The sequence below is a fragment of the Alligator sinensis genome, unplaced genomic scaffold, assembly GCF_000455745.1.
Source record: "Alligator sinensis unplaced genomic scaffold, ASM45574v1 scaffold1086_3, whole genome shotgun sequence".
NCBI classification, from domain to species: domain Eukaryota; kingdom Metazoa; phylum Chordata; order Crocodylia; family Alligatoridae; genus Alligator; species Alligator sinensis.
This window is the reverse complement of record NW_005841975.1, coordinates 2763702-2780733: the sequence shown is the minus strand read 5'-3', so window position 1 is coordinate 2780733 and position 17032 is coordinate 2763702. Positions and strand designations below refer to the sequence as shown.

General features: G+C 47.9%; 1 protein-coding gene across 1 annotated transcript in view; it reads right to left on the bottom strand.

Annotated features, from left to right (window-relative positions):
* RAB6B (RAB6B, member RAS oncogene family) overlaps nt 1–17032 on the bottom strand; it is a 46982-nt gene that overhangs the window by 12152 nt on the left and 17798 nt on the right. Inside the window, exons 4-7 of the mRNA XM_014518685.2 lie at nt 16817–16922; nt 10940–11051; nt 4029–4122; nt 1275–1341 (exon numbers count right to left, since the gene is read on the bottom strand). Of these exons, the coding sequence (XP_014374171.1) occupies nt 1275–1341; nt 4029–4122; nt 10940–11051; nt 16817–16922 (379 nt within the window). The remainder of the gene's footprint in view (nt 1–1274; nt 1342–4028; nt 4123–10939; nt 11052–16816; nt 16923–17032) is intronic.

Genomic DNA, 17032 nt, shown 5'->3' with positions numbered 1-17032 from the left:
AATTAATTCACCATTTATTTCAATAGAGTTTAGGCATCAGACCTGCTTATGGGTTTTTGAAAATCCCACTGGATGCATCTATATACTTTAGAAAGTCTGGCCTTCGGTCTCTCAAAGGAAATGCTGAGCTCCAAGTGCTCTGGTTACAATGAAAGGGAGAGGTAGTTAACCGTGTTAGTCTGAAGTCAGTCAGAAGGCAGGGCAGACATGCACCTTTATAGATACAGTGACAGAGCCATTCTTTCTGTTCTCATCTTCTCTGACTGATGGTATTTCATGCATTCTCTAGCTCTAGCCCATCTCTTTTCATTACCCTTTCTAGCTCTTTCACACTTGGCTGCTCTCCCTGTGACTCTTTCCATTTCTTTACAGGGCCATTTCCTTTTTCTATCAGGCCTTTGTTCATGTGCAGGCATGAAGGCTCACATTCCTAGATCCTCATCCTTCTCTTCCTACATTGTTCCCTCCACACCCCCTGAACATCAGCCCTTCACAACAGTGCAGGCAGGGAGGGTGTTCCTTGAATGGAGCTGCATGGCAAAGGCCAGCACTGAAAAGGAACAGGGTAAGTTCCCAATGTGTACCATGCAAACACAGACAAGGAAAGTGCAACCAAGCATCTTGATTTTGAAATTTTATGTATGCTTCCTTTATACCCCCCAGTACTGCCTCTAAGTTTCATGACAAAAGCGCGCACAGACTCTGAGCCTTGGGCTGACCGAGAATGCAAGCAGGTCTGGGCTGCCCATGTCGTGTTATGTCTGCCTGTGCTTCAGACCAGGGCTAGACCAGGGCTGCAGCATATGGGAGTGTGTGGGATCTGGATGGATCTCAGGACAATTTTGTGCTTTGCATTTCACCATTAGTGGGTTCTGAGTGCTGCACACTTTGTCTGATGGTGGTTAGCCTTTTCTACTGTACCCAGTAAAGTTACATTCATCTCTGTTCCCCTCCACTGCTTCAGGTTATCCATGCAGGGAGCATGCTCTGGGGGCACTATGCTGTCCAGTGAGCAGCAGCATGAGTTTGGTGGAATTGGGAGACTTGGGTTCTATTTGTAGCTTGCCACTGACCTGCCAGATGACCCCAGTAGTTCTCTTCATCTCCCTGAGCCTCACTTTCCCATTTGTTAAAGGGAGGCCCAACAATACTGACCTCCTTTGCAAAGTCCTTTGAGATTTATGGGAGAGAAGTCCTATGGAAGAGGTGGAATTATATATGTGCATATCTATATACAGAGGGAGATATATATATGTATATATATAAAAGGATACTTCCTTCTTTGCTCTTCTCTTGAACACTCTCCATCCCTGGCAGAGCTGACGCGACACGTCGGAACAGCTGGAGGAAGGAGAGAAAGAAGGGATTTGTTGCTGAAGTTGACATTTTAAAAATATCATTGGCAACAGAAAAGCTCATCACCTGTAATGTTGGCAAAGAAAAAGCATGGACCTGACAGTAGTTGTTTCACTTACATACTTGTGTAAATTAGGCTAGCCCCTCAAATTGGTGTGTAAAGATTATCTGTGTTAGAAAACTCCTGTTGGTATAACTAAATCTATTTACAATCACCTTCTACTAATGTAGTCTCATTCAAAAAGTTACTAGCTTAAAGAAACTGGCTTGTATGTGTCTACATTATGAGCTTTTTCTGGTGTAAACAGATGAATTTACTAAGGTTGATACAAAAACACTTGCAAAAGCACCAACCTCATGGGCCTCTGAGCAAGAGATGAGGCAGGCTTTGTGTCTAGCAGCTTAAATTAAATTCTGCAAGTGCTCAGATGTTCCCTTTAGTTTGAGATGAATGTGATGCAGGGAACCTGTCTGATTAGTGACAGAGAAAGTCATTTGATTATGCAACTGGATGAACTGGTAGATATACATTTGTTTGGGCAGTTCAGATACTTTAAGTAAAATACATGCTGTATAATCTTTTGTTTCCTTCCCAGGAAATAAAGATCTGTGTTAATTTTGTTACATGTATCCTGACTGGATAGTTGAGCCTGGCACTCACAGGCGAGCTAGCCCATTGTCCTAATTTGGATTTCAGCTGGCACAAATAGCTGCCTTGAAATGCCTGGTAATACACTGTTCTACACCAGTTGAGGATTTGCTTCTCAATGTTATCATTTGTACTTTCAACTGCCTGCACTAAATGACACTCTGTCCCTGAAACATTAGTACCTAGTGCAGCTAGTCCCTTAAGCTGCCATCTTGTGCTATTGCAGACCAGATCTCTCTGTTAGCAATGTAATCCCTCGCCTGTCACCTTTTTCCTTCTTTGATGGAAGCATCAGCATATATGAAACTTCCCCCTCCATAGCATTTTGCAGTGTGCACTCACTGCACTGCATTACTCTCTAAGGTAAACAGCCTCCAGCAGGGACCAGTCATCACCCCCTGCAGTATGTATACAAATAAACTTGCAATTTTTGATGCACGCTACATGATAAACCCTTGTCAGAATATTTGAGATATTGTGCTTTCTGCTCGTCTCTCAAATAATTCCAAAAGATGCTGTTGGCTTTACATGATTGCTTACAGGAGGACTGCTCATACCTGAGGGGATTTAATATTACATCACCCATAGTGTGGAAGGAATTTAGGGATTTTTAACTTTGGATCTGATACATCACGTTAAGGCTAAGAGAGGGATCTGTTCAAAATGACAGATTATCACCACCATATTTGAAATCATGACTGTTTTGTCGCTGTGGCTTTTATCATGCGGGCACCAAGACTAGACATTTGTTTTTAGGTTCTGGATAATGGTGTGTTCAGGTGCACAGTAGACGTCTCACTTTTTTCATTCAAGTATATACACACAGTCTTGTCTGTGCAGTCACCTAGAACCTCTTTTTTTCCTATGGGGTACATATTAAGGAGAACTCTGCCTCCTCATCAGCACTGTTACAGTGGTGTCTCTGGGCCCCAAGCAGAAGGGGAGGGTTCACAACATACTGCAAGCATAAAAATAAAAAGGTATAACCACGTAATAAAGAGGCAACGCTTAGCCTGAAGGCGTAAGAGTCAAATAGGGAGCTAACCTCCAGAGGTGTTTCAGCAGGTAATGGTAGTGGGTCTCCTTGCTGTAATGTGCATAAATTAATTAAAGCTAATAAACACATTCTGTATCAAAGTCTTCCTTCATTTCCAGTTGCCTAGATGGAGAAATATGCTTGCTTAACACACTTCCTAGTTCTTCCTGTGAACTGTTTAGGACACAAGCAACCCAGGTGTATGTGTGAGCAACAAAAGAGATTAGAGGGCTAGAAACATGATCTGTGAGAAAAGGTTGGAAGAATCAGGATTATTTAGTTTGGAGAAGAGAAGACTAACAGGGGGATTTGAGAATGCTTCAAATACAAAAAGGGTTGCTATAAAGCGGATGGTGATTCACTGTTCTCTATGAGCAGAGGAGACAGGGTAAGAAGTAATGCACTTAACTTTGAACAAGTGAGATTTAGGCTAGGTATTAGAAAGGCCTTTCTAAAGAGGGGCTATGCACAGGAACAGATTACCTAGGGAGGCTGTGAAATCTCCATCACTGGGAATCTTCAAGTGTAGGTTGGACAAATGTTTGTCTTGGATGGTTTAGCCTGGAGCAGGGGGCTGGATTAGATGACCCCCTGAGATCTGTTCCAGCCTTATTTTTCTGTGTTTCTGTAATTGTATGTAGCTGTGTTCAGGTTGGAACTGCAGTGGGACTACACATTGCATCCAATTTTAACATGTGCACGTAGCACACAGTGTCCTGACATTCTAGACCTGGAGAGAGCACTATGGGGAATCTAAACGCTCTTCATATAGAAACAGTCTAGTGATGTCAAAGTGGAGGACATTTTTGTTTGTAAAGTCTGCATAGATATAATTTTGCATCCTGTGTTGATTTGAAATAGTCACCCTTATTGCAGCCTTTAGTTCCTGTCTGGCAAAAGGGCAGCTTAACTAAGTCCCTGCAGTGAGCCTGCTGGCTCAGCTGTTTCACATGGCTGCAGTTCTGGCTGGAGCAGGTGTTCCCTTACCTGTTTTACATTGTATCCTGTTTTTGCACTGGTCTCAATAAACATGACGCTCAGTTCTTTGGCTCGCTGTTCTCCTTCTTCAATTGTTATCTGCCTGAGGACACAGAGAAGGGAAAACTGTAACTGCACTAACCCTGCCAAGAAGGGCCAGGAAGAGAGGCTGTTTAAGTCTGAGAACAGGAGGGAAAAGGAAACAAAACCATAGTAAGTGCGTAGTCTAGAACACAGTTCTGTTTCTTTGCATGTGAGTCAAGGTGTTACGCTTAATTTTAACTGTGGTTGAGAGTGAGACTGATGGCATAGTGAGACCAGTCCAGCCACAACTCGAAAGCTTTATTAGGATATACAATAGCAAGGACTTATTTGTATGATTATTCAGGGAAGAAACAGACCCACTGGCCAGGCTTCTCTTTTTCTTTGGGGACTTGAGTTGGTTTGCTGAGCTGTGGGTAAGTCCAAATTTTGAAGTCCAAAATGTAGAAGTCCAACTTTGTCAGCCTATGCCCAATATTTATAGATGGCTAGTCCCAATATTCTAACGACTGATCTCTGATTGGTTTTAATTAAATTTCTTTGCCTCACTGAAACTTTTAGAACTGGATTAAACTAGATTTCTTGTGGACCCTGGGAAGTGTCAATTAGTTGATATTTATATCCTTGAGAAGGCAAAAGGTGCAAAAGGGAGGCTACCTTACCTCCTTTCCCATCCCATTGTGGAATATTGCTTCACACTGGTCTGTTACTTTTTCACCTTAGTTTATGGTCTGACAAAGCCGCTTTGTTTTCACAATTTATCTAAGAATTCTAACAAAATACATCTGTTACAGCAAAATAACTTAATACATTTGGCTATATCAGTTACTACTTTGAATTATTTAAAGATAAAGCTATGGTATAGAGTATTTGGATTACTTGATTATAGCGTTCCCTTTTAGGTCTTGTGCTCGGTTTGATTGTATCATTAAACATATGAATGGCTTTCCTTTGCCTTGCTGACTAAGCTAGTTGCTACATCTGCAAAGGATCACACTACAGTCACTCAGACATAGGCTTTTAAGACTTTCTACTTAGCCATACTTCTGACTTCTGCTGCTTTGGCTTCAGTCTCTTGAAAATGGCCACATCTGGCAACAGCCTACCCATGGCTTATGCTGCACAGGCTTATGTATAGCCCACAAAGGTCCCATAACTAAACCCTATGACACAGCCAGGGGAGGAACGAGACCTCCCAGAACAAGTGCTATCCAAAGGGATATTTGTGGCATGAGACAAGGTGGGGAGCAAGGGAGGATTTCAGTCCACATATTTCTATCCTAAATAACTTTACACTCAGTAAACAGGGCAAGGGGGACCTGAGCAGCCCAGCAGAGGACATAGGAGTGTCTGAACTCAATGAGAGGCAGCCAAGCCTGGCAGAGCATCTCCCTTCATATTTGGAGCATCTGCACAACTTACTGGAAGTGGAGTTCTGGCTTGGCGTTCCCGAGTAGGTGAGGCTTATTTTGTGGGGGAGCTTGGAAGAGTACTGCCCCCACACCCAACTGGCACTGCTTTCCCTGCCTTTGCCTGAGCGCAACCCCTAGCTCTGAGTGTACATGGGCATGCCATCCACTTTGTGCACATTCAGCGAGCCCTTTTTTGCTGCTGGAATCAGGACTACATTATGTGTCCATCAGTGCAGCGCAGTATAGGTTCACCTGTAACTAGAGTATCTAAACTGTGGCAGAATCCTTTTCTACCTGCCCCCGTTTCCTTAGTATGCTGACTATGAAAGACATACAAGGCATCTGAGGCAGTATGGGGGGGAGGGCACTAACAAATACACTGCATTTGCATTTTTATTCCAGATGGAAATAAGAGGATCTATCACAGCTAAGAACTGTGACTATTCTCCTTTGAAATTCCAGCACACCTCCTTAGCGCTCGATATTGAATACTCAGAGAAGCCCCAGCTTGGGCATGGGTGAACCTGGAGGCTGAACTCCCTCCTCCCCAGCACAGCCTGCTTTCTCCAGTTTGGTCTGCAGATCGATTGGTAGAAAAACTGGATTCTCCAGCTGCCCCAGCAGCTGTCAGATCAGAGCTCCCCCTCTAAATTGCTTTATCTCACTGGGGACAGCCAGCCGGCTGCTGCCTGTCAAATCCATTCTTCTGATTTGAGTGACATCCACATTCCCTGGTTTCTCAGCCACCTTCTGGAGGCTTGAAGAAACAGCAATGCCCCTGACCTCTTGTCAAGGAGAACAGGGGGAAAACAACAGAAATGGGGAGGCTTGTATAACTTAGCTTAAAGCAGTTCTTCATCCCTCTCCTCCCCCACAGAAAGACTATGAGAGTGCCCACTCACTAGCCTCAGGAGTGCATGCATCGGTTCTGCCTTTTGGCTAAGGGAAGTGTGCCTCACTTGGGCTTAGGGCTACCTCCTGGCTTCTGACACCTGTTCCCTGTAGAGCAGCAAATGTTAACTGCCAGTAAGGCCAGAGTTTTTCATGAGTGCAGCACTCACAATTGAGGCCACATATTCCAAACAGCTCAGCTGCCTGTCTTGTATTAACGTGAAGGAACAACTTCACTCTGCAGCAGTCTTCTCCTGCAGCCCTTCAACCCTTCCCCCCTGCCAAAAAGAATCTCTCTTTAAAAGGTGTTGGTTATGAATTATCTGCCCGCTTCTGTCTGGCTAGTTCTTTGAGAAGTAGACTCAACTACGTTCAGCAATGCTGACACAAAATCTCGTTGAGAAGAAATTGTGAGCATAATGGCAGGGAACTGTGTAAAATGGGGCTGCTAATATAACAGGGAGAAGCTCTTGTGGCTAATCCTTCAGGCTCCAGGTTTTTCCTGGAAATTACAGAAAAATAAGTGTGCATGACACTGCTGTATTGCAGAGGATAGGGCTATAAATGTGAACTTTATAACTGCAAGGAAGAGAGATGCCTCTGGGCCCCATTATAATACCTGCAGATACACCAGGAAATGTAGGCTGTTATATCAGCGTTACACTGGCATAACACTATTGTGTTCAATATAATGCAGGAGCAAAGGAGGCCTTTTAGTTTCCTGGCACTGCAGTAACTAATGGAAGTGAGTCACTCCCCCTGGCATGGGGTACATTGCTATTGCTGCTGATGGGGTGGGGACTAGACATATAATAAGTGTCAGGCGCATCCGTTATGTATCTTACTAGTTAATATCTTCACTACTGGGGCAATGGGACTGGATAAAGGGCAATGTGATAAGTGGGTCTAGCTTGGGATATGGCAAAGCCCAGATGGGATTTCCAAATGTAGCCCTGGAGACTTATCTCGCATCTTTATTGTGGCAGCATGTGCGCTAAGGCCCACAGTTACACAGTTGTGCCTTGACTATCCTGATGGCACAATATGGTTTGACCGGTGTGGCCTGGAGCAAGTCCCATCAATGCAGGAAGCCAAATCCTGCTCTCAGATGGGTGGGGCAACATGACAACAGCTGTATTGTGGCTAGGTGCCCTAACAGACTGGCAAGTATGTTGTAAGCGGGATCTTTGCCTCTGGTGCAAAATCCTAACTTCCCTGGCAGTGGCAGCAGGAGGCTGAACCATAGGCTCCTCTGGGCTGTTAACATGGTGGGGACTGACTGTTGTTTGGGCGTCTCCTCCACCCCCTTCCTGCAGCTGGATAGATGGTTGCCTAGAGCCATTGAAATGATTTGTCACTTTGCCTGACAAAGCAGTGTTTCCTGATTATGAAGAGGGCCAGCACACAAGGGAGAAACCCCCCCTCCCCTCCAACCTCTAGGAGCGTGTGCATGCATGTGTGTGGGTGCATGCTTGTGTGTGTGTGTTTCTGGCGACTTGCCTCTTCACAGGCCCCTGAAACTCCAACTCTTTTTTTTCTCCGCCAAGATCTCTACCATGCTCTGTAGAGCCAGATCGTCTTTCTCCAAAATATGTGCTCCCACCAACCCCAATCCCTCTGCTATACTGTTGTTGGGCCCCTCTAGCTAGCTCTTACCCATTCTCTTCCAGGACACAGAAAGCCCCATTTCTAGTCAGTAGACAGTTGCTTTTCCATTCACAGATCTGTCATTCCCTACATCGGCATCTTTCTCCGCACCCATCTTTGCCCCTCTTTCACCAGGGCATTTCTCCTGGCCTCTATCAAATTAATGCTCTCCTGTGAGCAACTTTTGGAGAACAAATTTTTGGGTTTCAGTCCCAGATACCTGAGAGACCTCCGGCACTGGAAGCCACTTCTGGTTTTGCTTAGCATAGCTGCCTTAGCACAGTGCCTCAGATGGACCAATTAGCTCTGTGAACATGGTGAAGCTACTTCTGGCTCAGGAGGTAGCCTGTGGCTGCTGCTCAACCCTAAAGCAGTGCAAACACATTCTCATGGCACTAGACAGCATCATGCTGTGTCCTGTAAGCAGCCATGGCCAGATGCTTCCAGAGGAGCTCACTGGGGGACATTCAAAGGGGTTGCCCAATCCAGGGCTGGTTTATTAAATTGATGACAAAAGTCGCATTTCAGAAACTCTTTTGAGATACCAGGCACAGCCCCCACATTTAAGACTGTCCCATAAGGTTTGGGAGGGTTGTTTTGCTTTACCTTTAATGAATCTTAAGCCAGAGGGATGCTACTCTCATAATCCTCACCCCATATCTCTATAGTGGGAAGAGGACATGTAGGGACTGCTACTGCCCCAGAGCTCCCTCTAGCTCAATATGGGAGGAGGCTGTCTCCATCTCTCCAAATCCCAGAGCTCCTCTGAGAACCTGGGTAAATTAACCCAGTGAAACTCCTATCTAGCTTGGTTGAAACTGGCTCAGGTATCTCTACACTACACTGCAGCCTCCACACCCTTAATGTCTTGTGTGCATGCTCTAGGTGGAGAAAAGTGATCTCTCAGCGGAAAGTTCGTATTTTAATTTCACTGAGTTTCGAGAGATTCCTTATATAAGGATGCAATTGGGAGCTCCTCTTGCAGGCACCCATTAAAAGTACTGCTCCCCTAGCAAACAAGGGGGAGATTACACATTACAGTTAGCAGGTGCTAATTCTAAGAAATGTTAGTCTGTGTTAAGGTTAACTAGTGCCAATGACCAGTCACACTTCTGGGGTAATACCCACCCTAATATTCACAGCTCAGGCCTAATGCTAGAGAGCTGGTGAGCAGGGGTGTGGTTACAGGCTGAAAGTCTGCTCCATGCCTGCATTGCTTGTCACAGTATAGGCTGGGGAAGAGGAGGGAAAGGGCCCCATGTGCCACTTGGATCACCCCCTCCACCCCCCAAATCACCCTTCTGCCTCCCATCAGCCCCTGGATTCCTCCCACTCCCTGGATCACCCCTTCACTCCCAGATTGCTGCCCTGGCCCCTTGGCAGCAGTGGGGGGTGGGAGGGAGGGGAAGGGGGAAGTTCCCTCCCTGCCTGCTCCTGGGTTCCCTGCAGCTTGTGCTACCCCTCAACAACTGGATCCTGCTCTCACTGGGCCCTGCAGCTGCCTGCCCGTGCCCCTTCCCCCTTACTCCCTCCCCACTCACCCCATCCCCACGCACCTGTTGCCCGGCAGTTCCCAGCTGTCAGTCCAGGGCAGCAGAGTCCTGGATGACAGCTATTCTATCTGGAAGTAGTGCATCCTGGGATACTGGAGGACTACAGATTTGTGGTTTTATCTCAAGTGAACATCCAGAAGTTAATGGAAGACAGGCTAGGTAGCACAGCTCAAAAATAATCCTTGATGGAAATGGCATAACTTTAAGACTCCTAAAGGCACTTAGTATTAGTTAATGTGTGTTCATTCAAGTTTATGTGGTCTTAACATGATCTGATTGTAATGTGTAATCTCACCCAACATATCCTTATTTTTTTCATCATTTTATCCTCAAGATATGCCATTTGCTCTATGTTGGTATTATTGGTTTTCAAAATTGTGACCCAGTAGAGAAAGCACTGGGCTCAAATGAGGAGAGCTGAGTCTAGTTTCAGTGCTATCACCAGCCTCCTGGGTGACCCTGTGCCTGTCACTTCACATCTATAAAATGAAGTTCATTATACTTACCTCTGGTGCTTTGCGTTCTCTGGATCTGAGATAGGTATCAGCAGCAGCCACAATTAGCAGTGCCCACTTCTAACCATCTTCACTTCAGCATTTATCATTTGGGGACCTCAGCCATTTGACTGGGTCACTGGGGACCCCTTGCTGGAGCCCTATACTCTACCTTGGAGCTAAAGTTGTGGATGGTTTGGGTTAAATCCCAGCAGGGCTTTCAAGACTGAGCTGGCAGCATATCCCAGAGAACAGTCAAACAGGTGTTGCTGCAGATAGGCTTACAACTCTTCACACAAGATAGTCCTCCCTGAGTTGCCGACTCTTATGCCATGACAGGGAAGGCATGGCGGACAAGAAGGCTGCTTTACCTATGCTGCTTAATCAGGAGTTTGTATGGGGCTTAACAGGGTGACAGGTGACCGAAGGCTTTTTTTTTTTTGGTTGATTGACAACATGGAAATCTCAGAGAGAGGATCCCCCACCTCATAACCTGGGCTTTTTGGGACCTCTTATCTCTAGTTACCCCGCATGGCTCTGTGGAGCACTCCATACTTTGGATCCGGATTCTCAAGGATTCTCCTTCTGCAGAGAGCCGTGAACAGGGCGTAAGCGCTCAAGTATTGCTGGGCTGGACTTTTGTTGTTATCCAGCAGCATCTCAGCAGACTCCAGGGCAACACAGAATCTATCCTAATTCACTAGGGTAACCCTGGGGTGTGATGTCACCAGCAAGGGAGTCAGTGACTTGAATGTGGACAGTCTTCCAACCAAAACAGGGGGCTGCTAATGGTAGATTAATGCTTCTGTGCTGTGTAATGCTTCCTTGCCCTGTGCCTCAAGGACCTTGCCACTTCCCTCCCAACCGTGTCCCTCATTTACCTCTTGTCTGCAAGGTCTGTCTTGTTGCCCACGAGCATGATGATGACATCACTTCCTCTTTCTGTCCTGACATCATCAATCCATTTGGATGTCTGCTGGAAGGAGTTGAGATCTGTAAGTGAGGAGACAGAACGATGCAAGTGGTTATGAGAAACAGAATTTTTGCCAGTTGTTTAGCAGAGACAGACAACAGCATTTTCATGTGACTTTGGAGACTTCACGTTCAAGTAGGGAGGCCACGTGGTTTCTGATAAAGCTGAAAAGAGTGTGGTTAGAGTAGGGGGTGGCAAACCAGCACCCCAGTTCTGCCACTGCTGCTAGGTCTACTCTGCTGCAGGAACGCCACTAATTTTAGTGGACTGGCTCCTTGTTTGATGCTAGTGTAACTGAGGCAAGAATCTGAACCTATGTAATTCCCCTGCAACTCGATTTATCTAAGGATTTAATCATGCTTCCCAAGGGTGTAGTGAAGCTTAAATATTCAAAGCTCATTGAGCACCTTGCAGTGCTTAATGAAAGGCATTAAGTGCAAACTATGAATAGTAATAGCAACATCTTTGAGTGTTTCCGTTTAGGTCAGGCTAGAAGTGTGCATGGAGCTGGACATTGCTCACGGGTCAGGATGTAAAGGGAGAGGCAGAGAAAGAGAACGCCAAGCCAGCCAGCTTGTACAGTGGGGAGGTCAGTGCTGATGGAGAAATGGCCGTACAAAGCTGACGTTACTTGTATACTACTCTAGGTGAAATACTGGAGGATCAGGTCAGGATGGATCACCAGGCTGGGGAGAGGAGGAGCACTGACATGGCTCTCTTCTGGCTGGTGCAGGGAGTAGTCCCTTGCTCCTCCATCTCACATCATCCTTTGATGATACCATGGGAGACAGCAAAGAAAGAGGACAGTGAGCAGAGCTTGGGGCCACTGATGGTGCATCAGAAACCTCCACAGCGACACTGAAGGTGAAGTCAGGAGAGGAAGGGAAGAAGCTCTGATGAAGAGAGTGGGAAAAAGGTTAGGAAGTAGTAGAAAGGTGATAGAGGATGAGTACAGTGAGCCTGATGCTCCATGGTGCCTTGTCAAGTCATCTACACTTGTGCCGGTGATTGAAAGAAGAATCCAGACATTTCACACCTACCAGCATTGACATGCATGTCTATCCAAGGGCCAGTCAGGGGGAAATCAGACTCAGAGGTGCCAAGAGAAGGCTATTAACAGCTGTGGTCAGAGGAGACTGTTTGGAGGGAGGTGGCTGAGTTGCTGATTGGGGGTGGTGTCCGGGGAAAGCTGAAGAGAAAGGTTTCATAGACACTGGAGTAGACACTGTCTCAGAGAGTCTGGAGGAAGAAACGGAAAGGGCTGGAAGGCAGGTAGAGCTGAGTGTGAACAAAGGCGTGTTTGACTGCAAGACAGTATCTGAGGAGAAAGAGAAGGGAGCAGGCTGAGGAAACAAGTCATAAGGCAAGGGAGAGAAAGAGGAGACCTCACTTTCAGCAACAAGGGTGGAAGGGCCAAGAGTGATAAGAGGTAAGGAAAAGGCATGTTTGGTGGACAGTGTTCATGTTGCCCATAACTTGTCCCTCTATGCACAGAGCTCTGAACATCACTGTCATGCCTCCTGCCTGCTAAATGCTTTCTTACAGTCCTGCAGAAATATGTTCCCTGCCCCAGCCTTTGACTCTGGAATCAGCAGAGAGATTCATTCGTCAAAGCACAATGCTTTCTATTATAAATGTAGCTTAATTGGGGCCTGCTTTTCCAGCAGGTAACTCAAGTTAACAAGCTATTCACAAAAGGCTGGGCCTGGTCTCTCTTCCGGAGCTCTGCTGTCCCTTCTGCCTCTCGCATTTTTCTCCGAGAACCCATTGCCAATTAAAGAGAGCTGAGATAGGAAGATGGCAGTTGAAACGAACTCAGGTTTTAGTCATGCCGTGGCTAGTCTTTCATAGGAGCAGTTTTAATGAGCAATGCATCGCCGGACCATCTGTGTAACCCTGACACTGCAGCTAGCACTGCAACTGCCTCAGCCAGCAGATGCCACCACGGCTGCTTCCTTGTCACTTTGCATTTCCACAGACATGAACAGCAGCAACAACAAAATCGCATCCTGGTGAACAACAGCACCCAGATGCAAAACAGATGAAAGTGCCAAATACCAGCACCAGTTCCTGCCTTAAAGAACAAAAGCGGCACAAATGCATTGGGGCTTGTTTTGAACATCTGTGATGGGGAACCACCTGCAAAGATCACTTACTGTGGAGACTGCCTGCTTCCTGGCCAAGGCAGACTTGGGCAAGCACAGAGCAAACAGGATCAGGCCTGTTCAATGTTGGGCCTGGCTCTAAATCCTTGTACCACCCTTCATAGATGTTAAATCAGGTAGGGGCTAGTTGAGCACATACACACCCACTGCAAACAGCTCTGTTCCTGGGTGCCAATATGCATAAATTTGCCTGAGTCTCCATGTGTTTGTATAGTGTGTTGGCTGTTTTGTAGGCCTGTGCGAAGCGGCTAGTATTCACTTTGGATTCAGATTCAGCCGATTCGGGGGACAGTGATTCGATCTGGTGATTCGAATCACTGTCCCAAATTGATTTGGCTGAATCTGATTCGGAGATTCGGCCACTGCCATCAGCCCTACCCCCCACCCCCTCTCAATGGCTGCCCCGCCCACTCTCCCAGCTCCCGGCTCTTAAAAAAAAAGAAAAGAAAAAAAAAGCCCTGCCTCTTCAGCTCCTGCACAGTGGGTGGGGGTGGGGTGGAGGAGGGGCAGGATTCAGATATTTGGATTCAGAGATTCGACCACCGAATCAGGTTGAATATCCTCTGAACTGAATCAGCACCTGAAGCTTCGCACAGCCCTACTGTTTTGTTTCACTTGGCATCTAGATGAGCATAGGACCCAGATCGTGCCATTTTTGGGGTGTAATACAGAGACCCCATTCTTCAGGAAAGATTTCTCCTAGTACCAGCTGCCTGATCTTATGAAACAAACCATCTCTGGTGGTTCCAAGTGGCTTGGACCTCCGTGGACAAGAGCTTTGTTTCCACTCCTTAAGGGAGCTGATATACTTCAATTTTTACATAGTATTACCTGTTTCTTAAAGACCCAGCAGAGACCTACCACACCTGGAACTCCGCCAGCCTGCAGAAAGCTCTTTGCAAAAGTGCAAAATCTGCAGGTTTGTCCATTAAAATGAGAAGCCTGCGTTTTCCTCAGGTAAAGGGGGAAATCTGCATTTTTCTCCGTTTCCCCATGGGAAATAGAAAACTCAAATCACTGATAATCAGCAATAGTTAATACACATCCTGGGGTCTGATTCTCCATTGCCTGTACTCTGTGCCACGACAACATGCAGTGGAAGCAAGTTGGTATGGTAATGGTCTGCACCTAGCTTGCATCAGGACATCACAAAGCACAGGACAAACCTGCAGAAGATCAGGTTGTAAGAGGGGTCACCCTTCTCTTCCTGCAGCAACACCACTCCCACATTAGTGGCCTACACCAGGGAAGAGCTGGGATCTCCATTGCATCACTTGAGATACAGCCTCCCTGTCACTCATCTTTGGGACTCTGCCTGACTGTCTGCATCCCACGGCATCTGAACACAACGTGTAAAAACATGCTAAAAACAGCTCTTCTGTGACAGCAAACCTCTAATGCAATTTTACAAAAATAAACAAACTTCCAGCCATATGTGGTGCAGGGACATATGCAATGATGTTAGAACAAGACCAGCATTTTTTTCCTCTAAGTTTTGTATAATTCAGTCCATGAGCCAAATAAAATGCCATAGGCTGGATCCTCAGTAGATGCAGGCACTTGCACCTATGCAAAGTGTGACAGTCTGGTCTGGTAGCACAGTCCACAGCTGAGCTTGACTACACAAGTGGGAGATGTGGTCCCACTGGGCCAGATCCTGGCTCAGCATGGTGGTGGGCAATTATTTGGGCCCGAGGGTCACACAGGCTGTTTTGGTGAGCCATCATGGGCCAGGTCAGCACCCTCCCACTCTCCTTCTGCCCCCCCGTGCAACAACTTACCAAAACTCCCTATGTGGGATGTGGCCATGGGCAGCGGCAGTCAGGAGTGGCACAGGTGGACAAGGCTGGGATCACAGGGTGGCATTGCAGGGCCGTGCCAGTGCAGGGCCAGGCTGGATCAGAGCCATGATCTGCTGCCTGCACACCCTTGTGATGGGCACAGGTTCTGTGGGCAGGGGTGTTCAGGGAGTGGATTGCAGCTCTGCCCTGCCTGGGCCCCATGCTATCACTGCCCCAAGTTTGGGCCCCAGCCCCAGGTCTGGGCACAGCTCCCCACCTGCCTGCACACCTTGTTTGAGTAGCTCCCCGGAGCTACATCCAGGTCCGAGGCCAGGGCTGGGGCTGGGATCTTGGGGCAGTGACAGTGCAGGGGCAGGGTAGAGCTGGTAGCTACTGCTCAGCCTCACTTGGGGGCTGCAGCATCCATTAGGCAGAGAGAAGGGCTGCGAGCCTCACAGAGGAGGTTCAGAAAGGTGAGGAGGGGAAGCAGAGGCAGGTGCAGGGAATGGCCTCATGTCACCATGAAGCCCACCAAGTGGGGGGAACTTAGCCTCCCTCCTACCTCCCCTTACCCATCTCGTCCCCCAGCCTGGGCTGCACAGCTCACAGGCATGGGAGGGAGAGGGGTGGACCCAGTGGCGACTCCATGCCCCTCCATGCACATGGCAGCAGATGACAGAACAAGGAGCAATGGTCTCAAGTTGCAGCAAGGGAGGTTTAGGTTGGATATTAGGAAAAACTCTCACTAGCAGGTTGGTGGAGCACTGGGACAGGCTATCCAGAGAGGTGGTGGAGTCTCCATCCTTGGAGGTGTTTAAGACCTGGCTAGACAAAGCATTGGCTGGGATGGTCCAGTTGGGGCTAGTCCTGCTTTGAGCAGGGGGTTGGACTAGATGTGACCTCCTGAAGTCTCTTCCAACCCTCATTTTCTTTGATTCTAAGCAGTGGTCAGGACTGGGCCAGGGCCTGGGCAGATGGGTGGCGCTGGGGCACCCCCATCCGGTTCCAGCCTGCAGCTCACCCTGGGATGCCTGCACAGTGATGGTAGTCCCAAGCCCTGCCAGCTTGGCATGGGGCAGAGTGGCATGGTGCAGGGACAGTGGCAGGAGCCCCGGACACAGCTTCCCACCTGGTCACACATGGCTTTCACGGAGACTGGCCCCTAGCCCCAGATGCAGCGCCCTCACTGGAGCTCCCACTGCTGCCACTGCCCCACACTGCTCTTCTCAGTTCTGCTGCACTGCATGCTGAGTCGGCAGAGCTATGGGCTGCCGCTGCCGTGCGGCCATCCCAAAGTGAACTGTGGGCTGGCACAGGACTAGGGTGCCCCAGCACTGCCTGGTGGGGCCAAGGGACCCACTGTGGGCTGGGCAAAAATCACTCCATAGGCCAGATTTGGCCTGCAAGCACTAATTTGCCCAGCCCTGGTAAAGAGGTTTTAAGTCTTCCTTAATACATATCCCCTCAGTGGTGTAACACCCACTAGGGGCTGCTGAAAGTTGACATCGTTCAGATTTGCCCCAGGATTCAGAGGAATGCAAATCGATCCAGCTATGTCTGCTACACTTCCCCCTTCCCTTGGTTTCTGCTCCGAGCAGAGTTTGGCTGGACCGGAGGCATGGGAAGCGCGTGCACTTCTGAGGCCAGTCTGAGCCAGATTCCCTCTCAGCTACACTCAGACCTCCCAGCTAGTCAGCTCCCAATTCTGGCACCCTGCCTTGCATTTTCCCCTTCCCCAGGGGTGTTTCACATCTGCACTGGGCAGCTGCCTAAGCAGCACCCGTCATGCCAGCATCAGGCACAGCATCACAGACAAATCAGGCAGACGGCACAACTTACTGGTGATATCGTAGACCACCACAGCCACTGTGGAGTCTCGGATGTAGCTGGGGATCAAGCTTCGGAACCTCTCCTGGCCTGCTGTGTCCCAGAGCTGCAATCGTACCTGCCAGGGCAGAGAGCAACAGGAGGAAACAACCAATCAGCCAGAGAAACAACCAGGAAAACTACAGCTGCGCTAAAGTAAAAGGCTCCACAGCCAACCATTAATTTAGG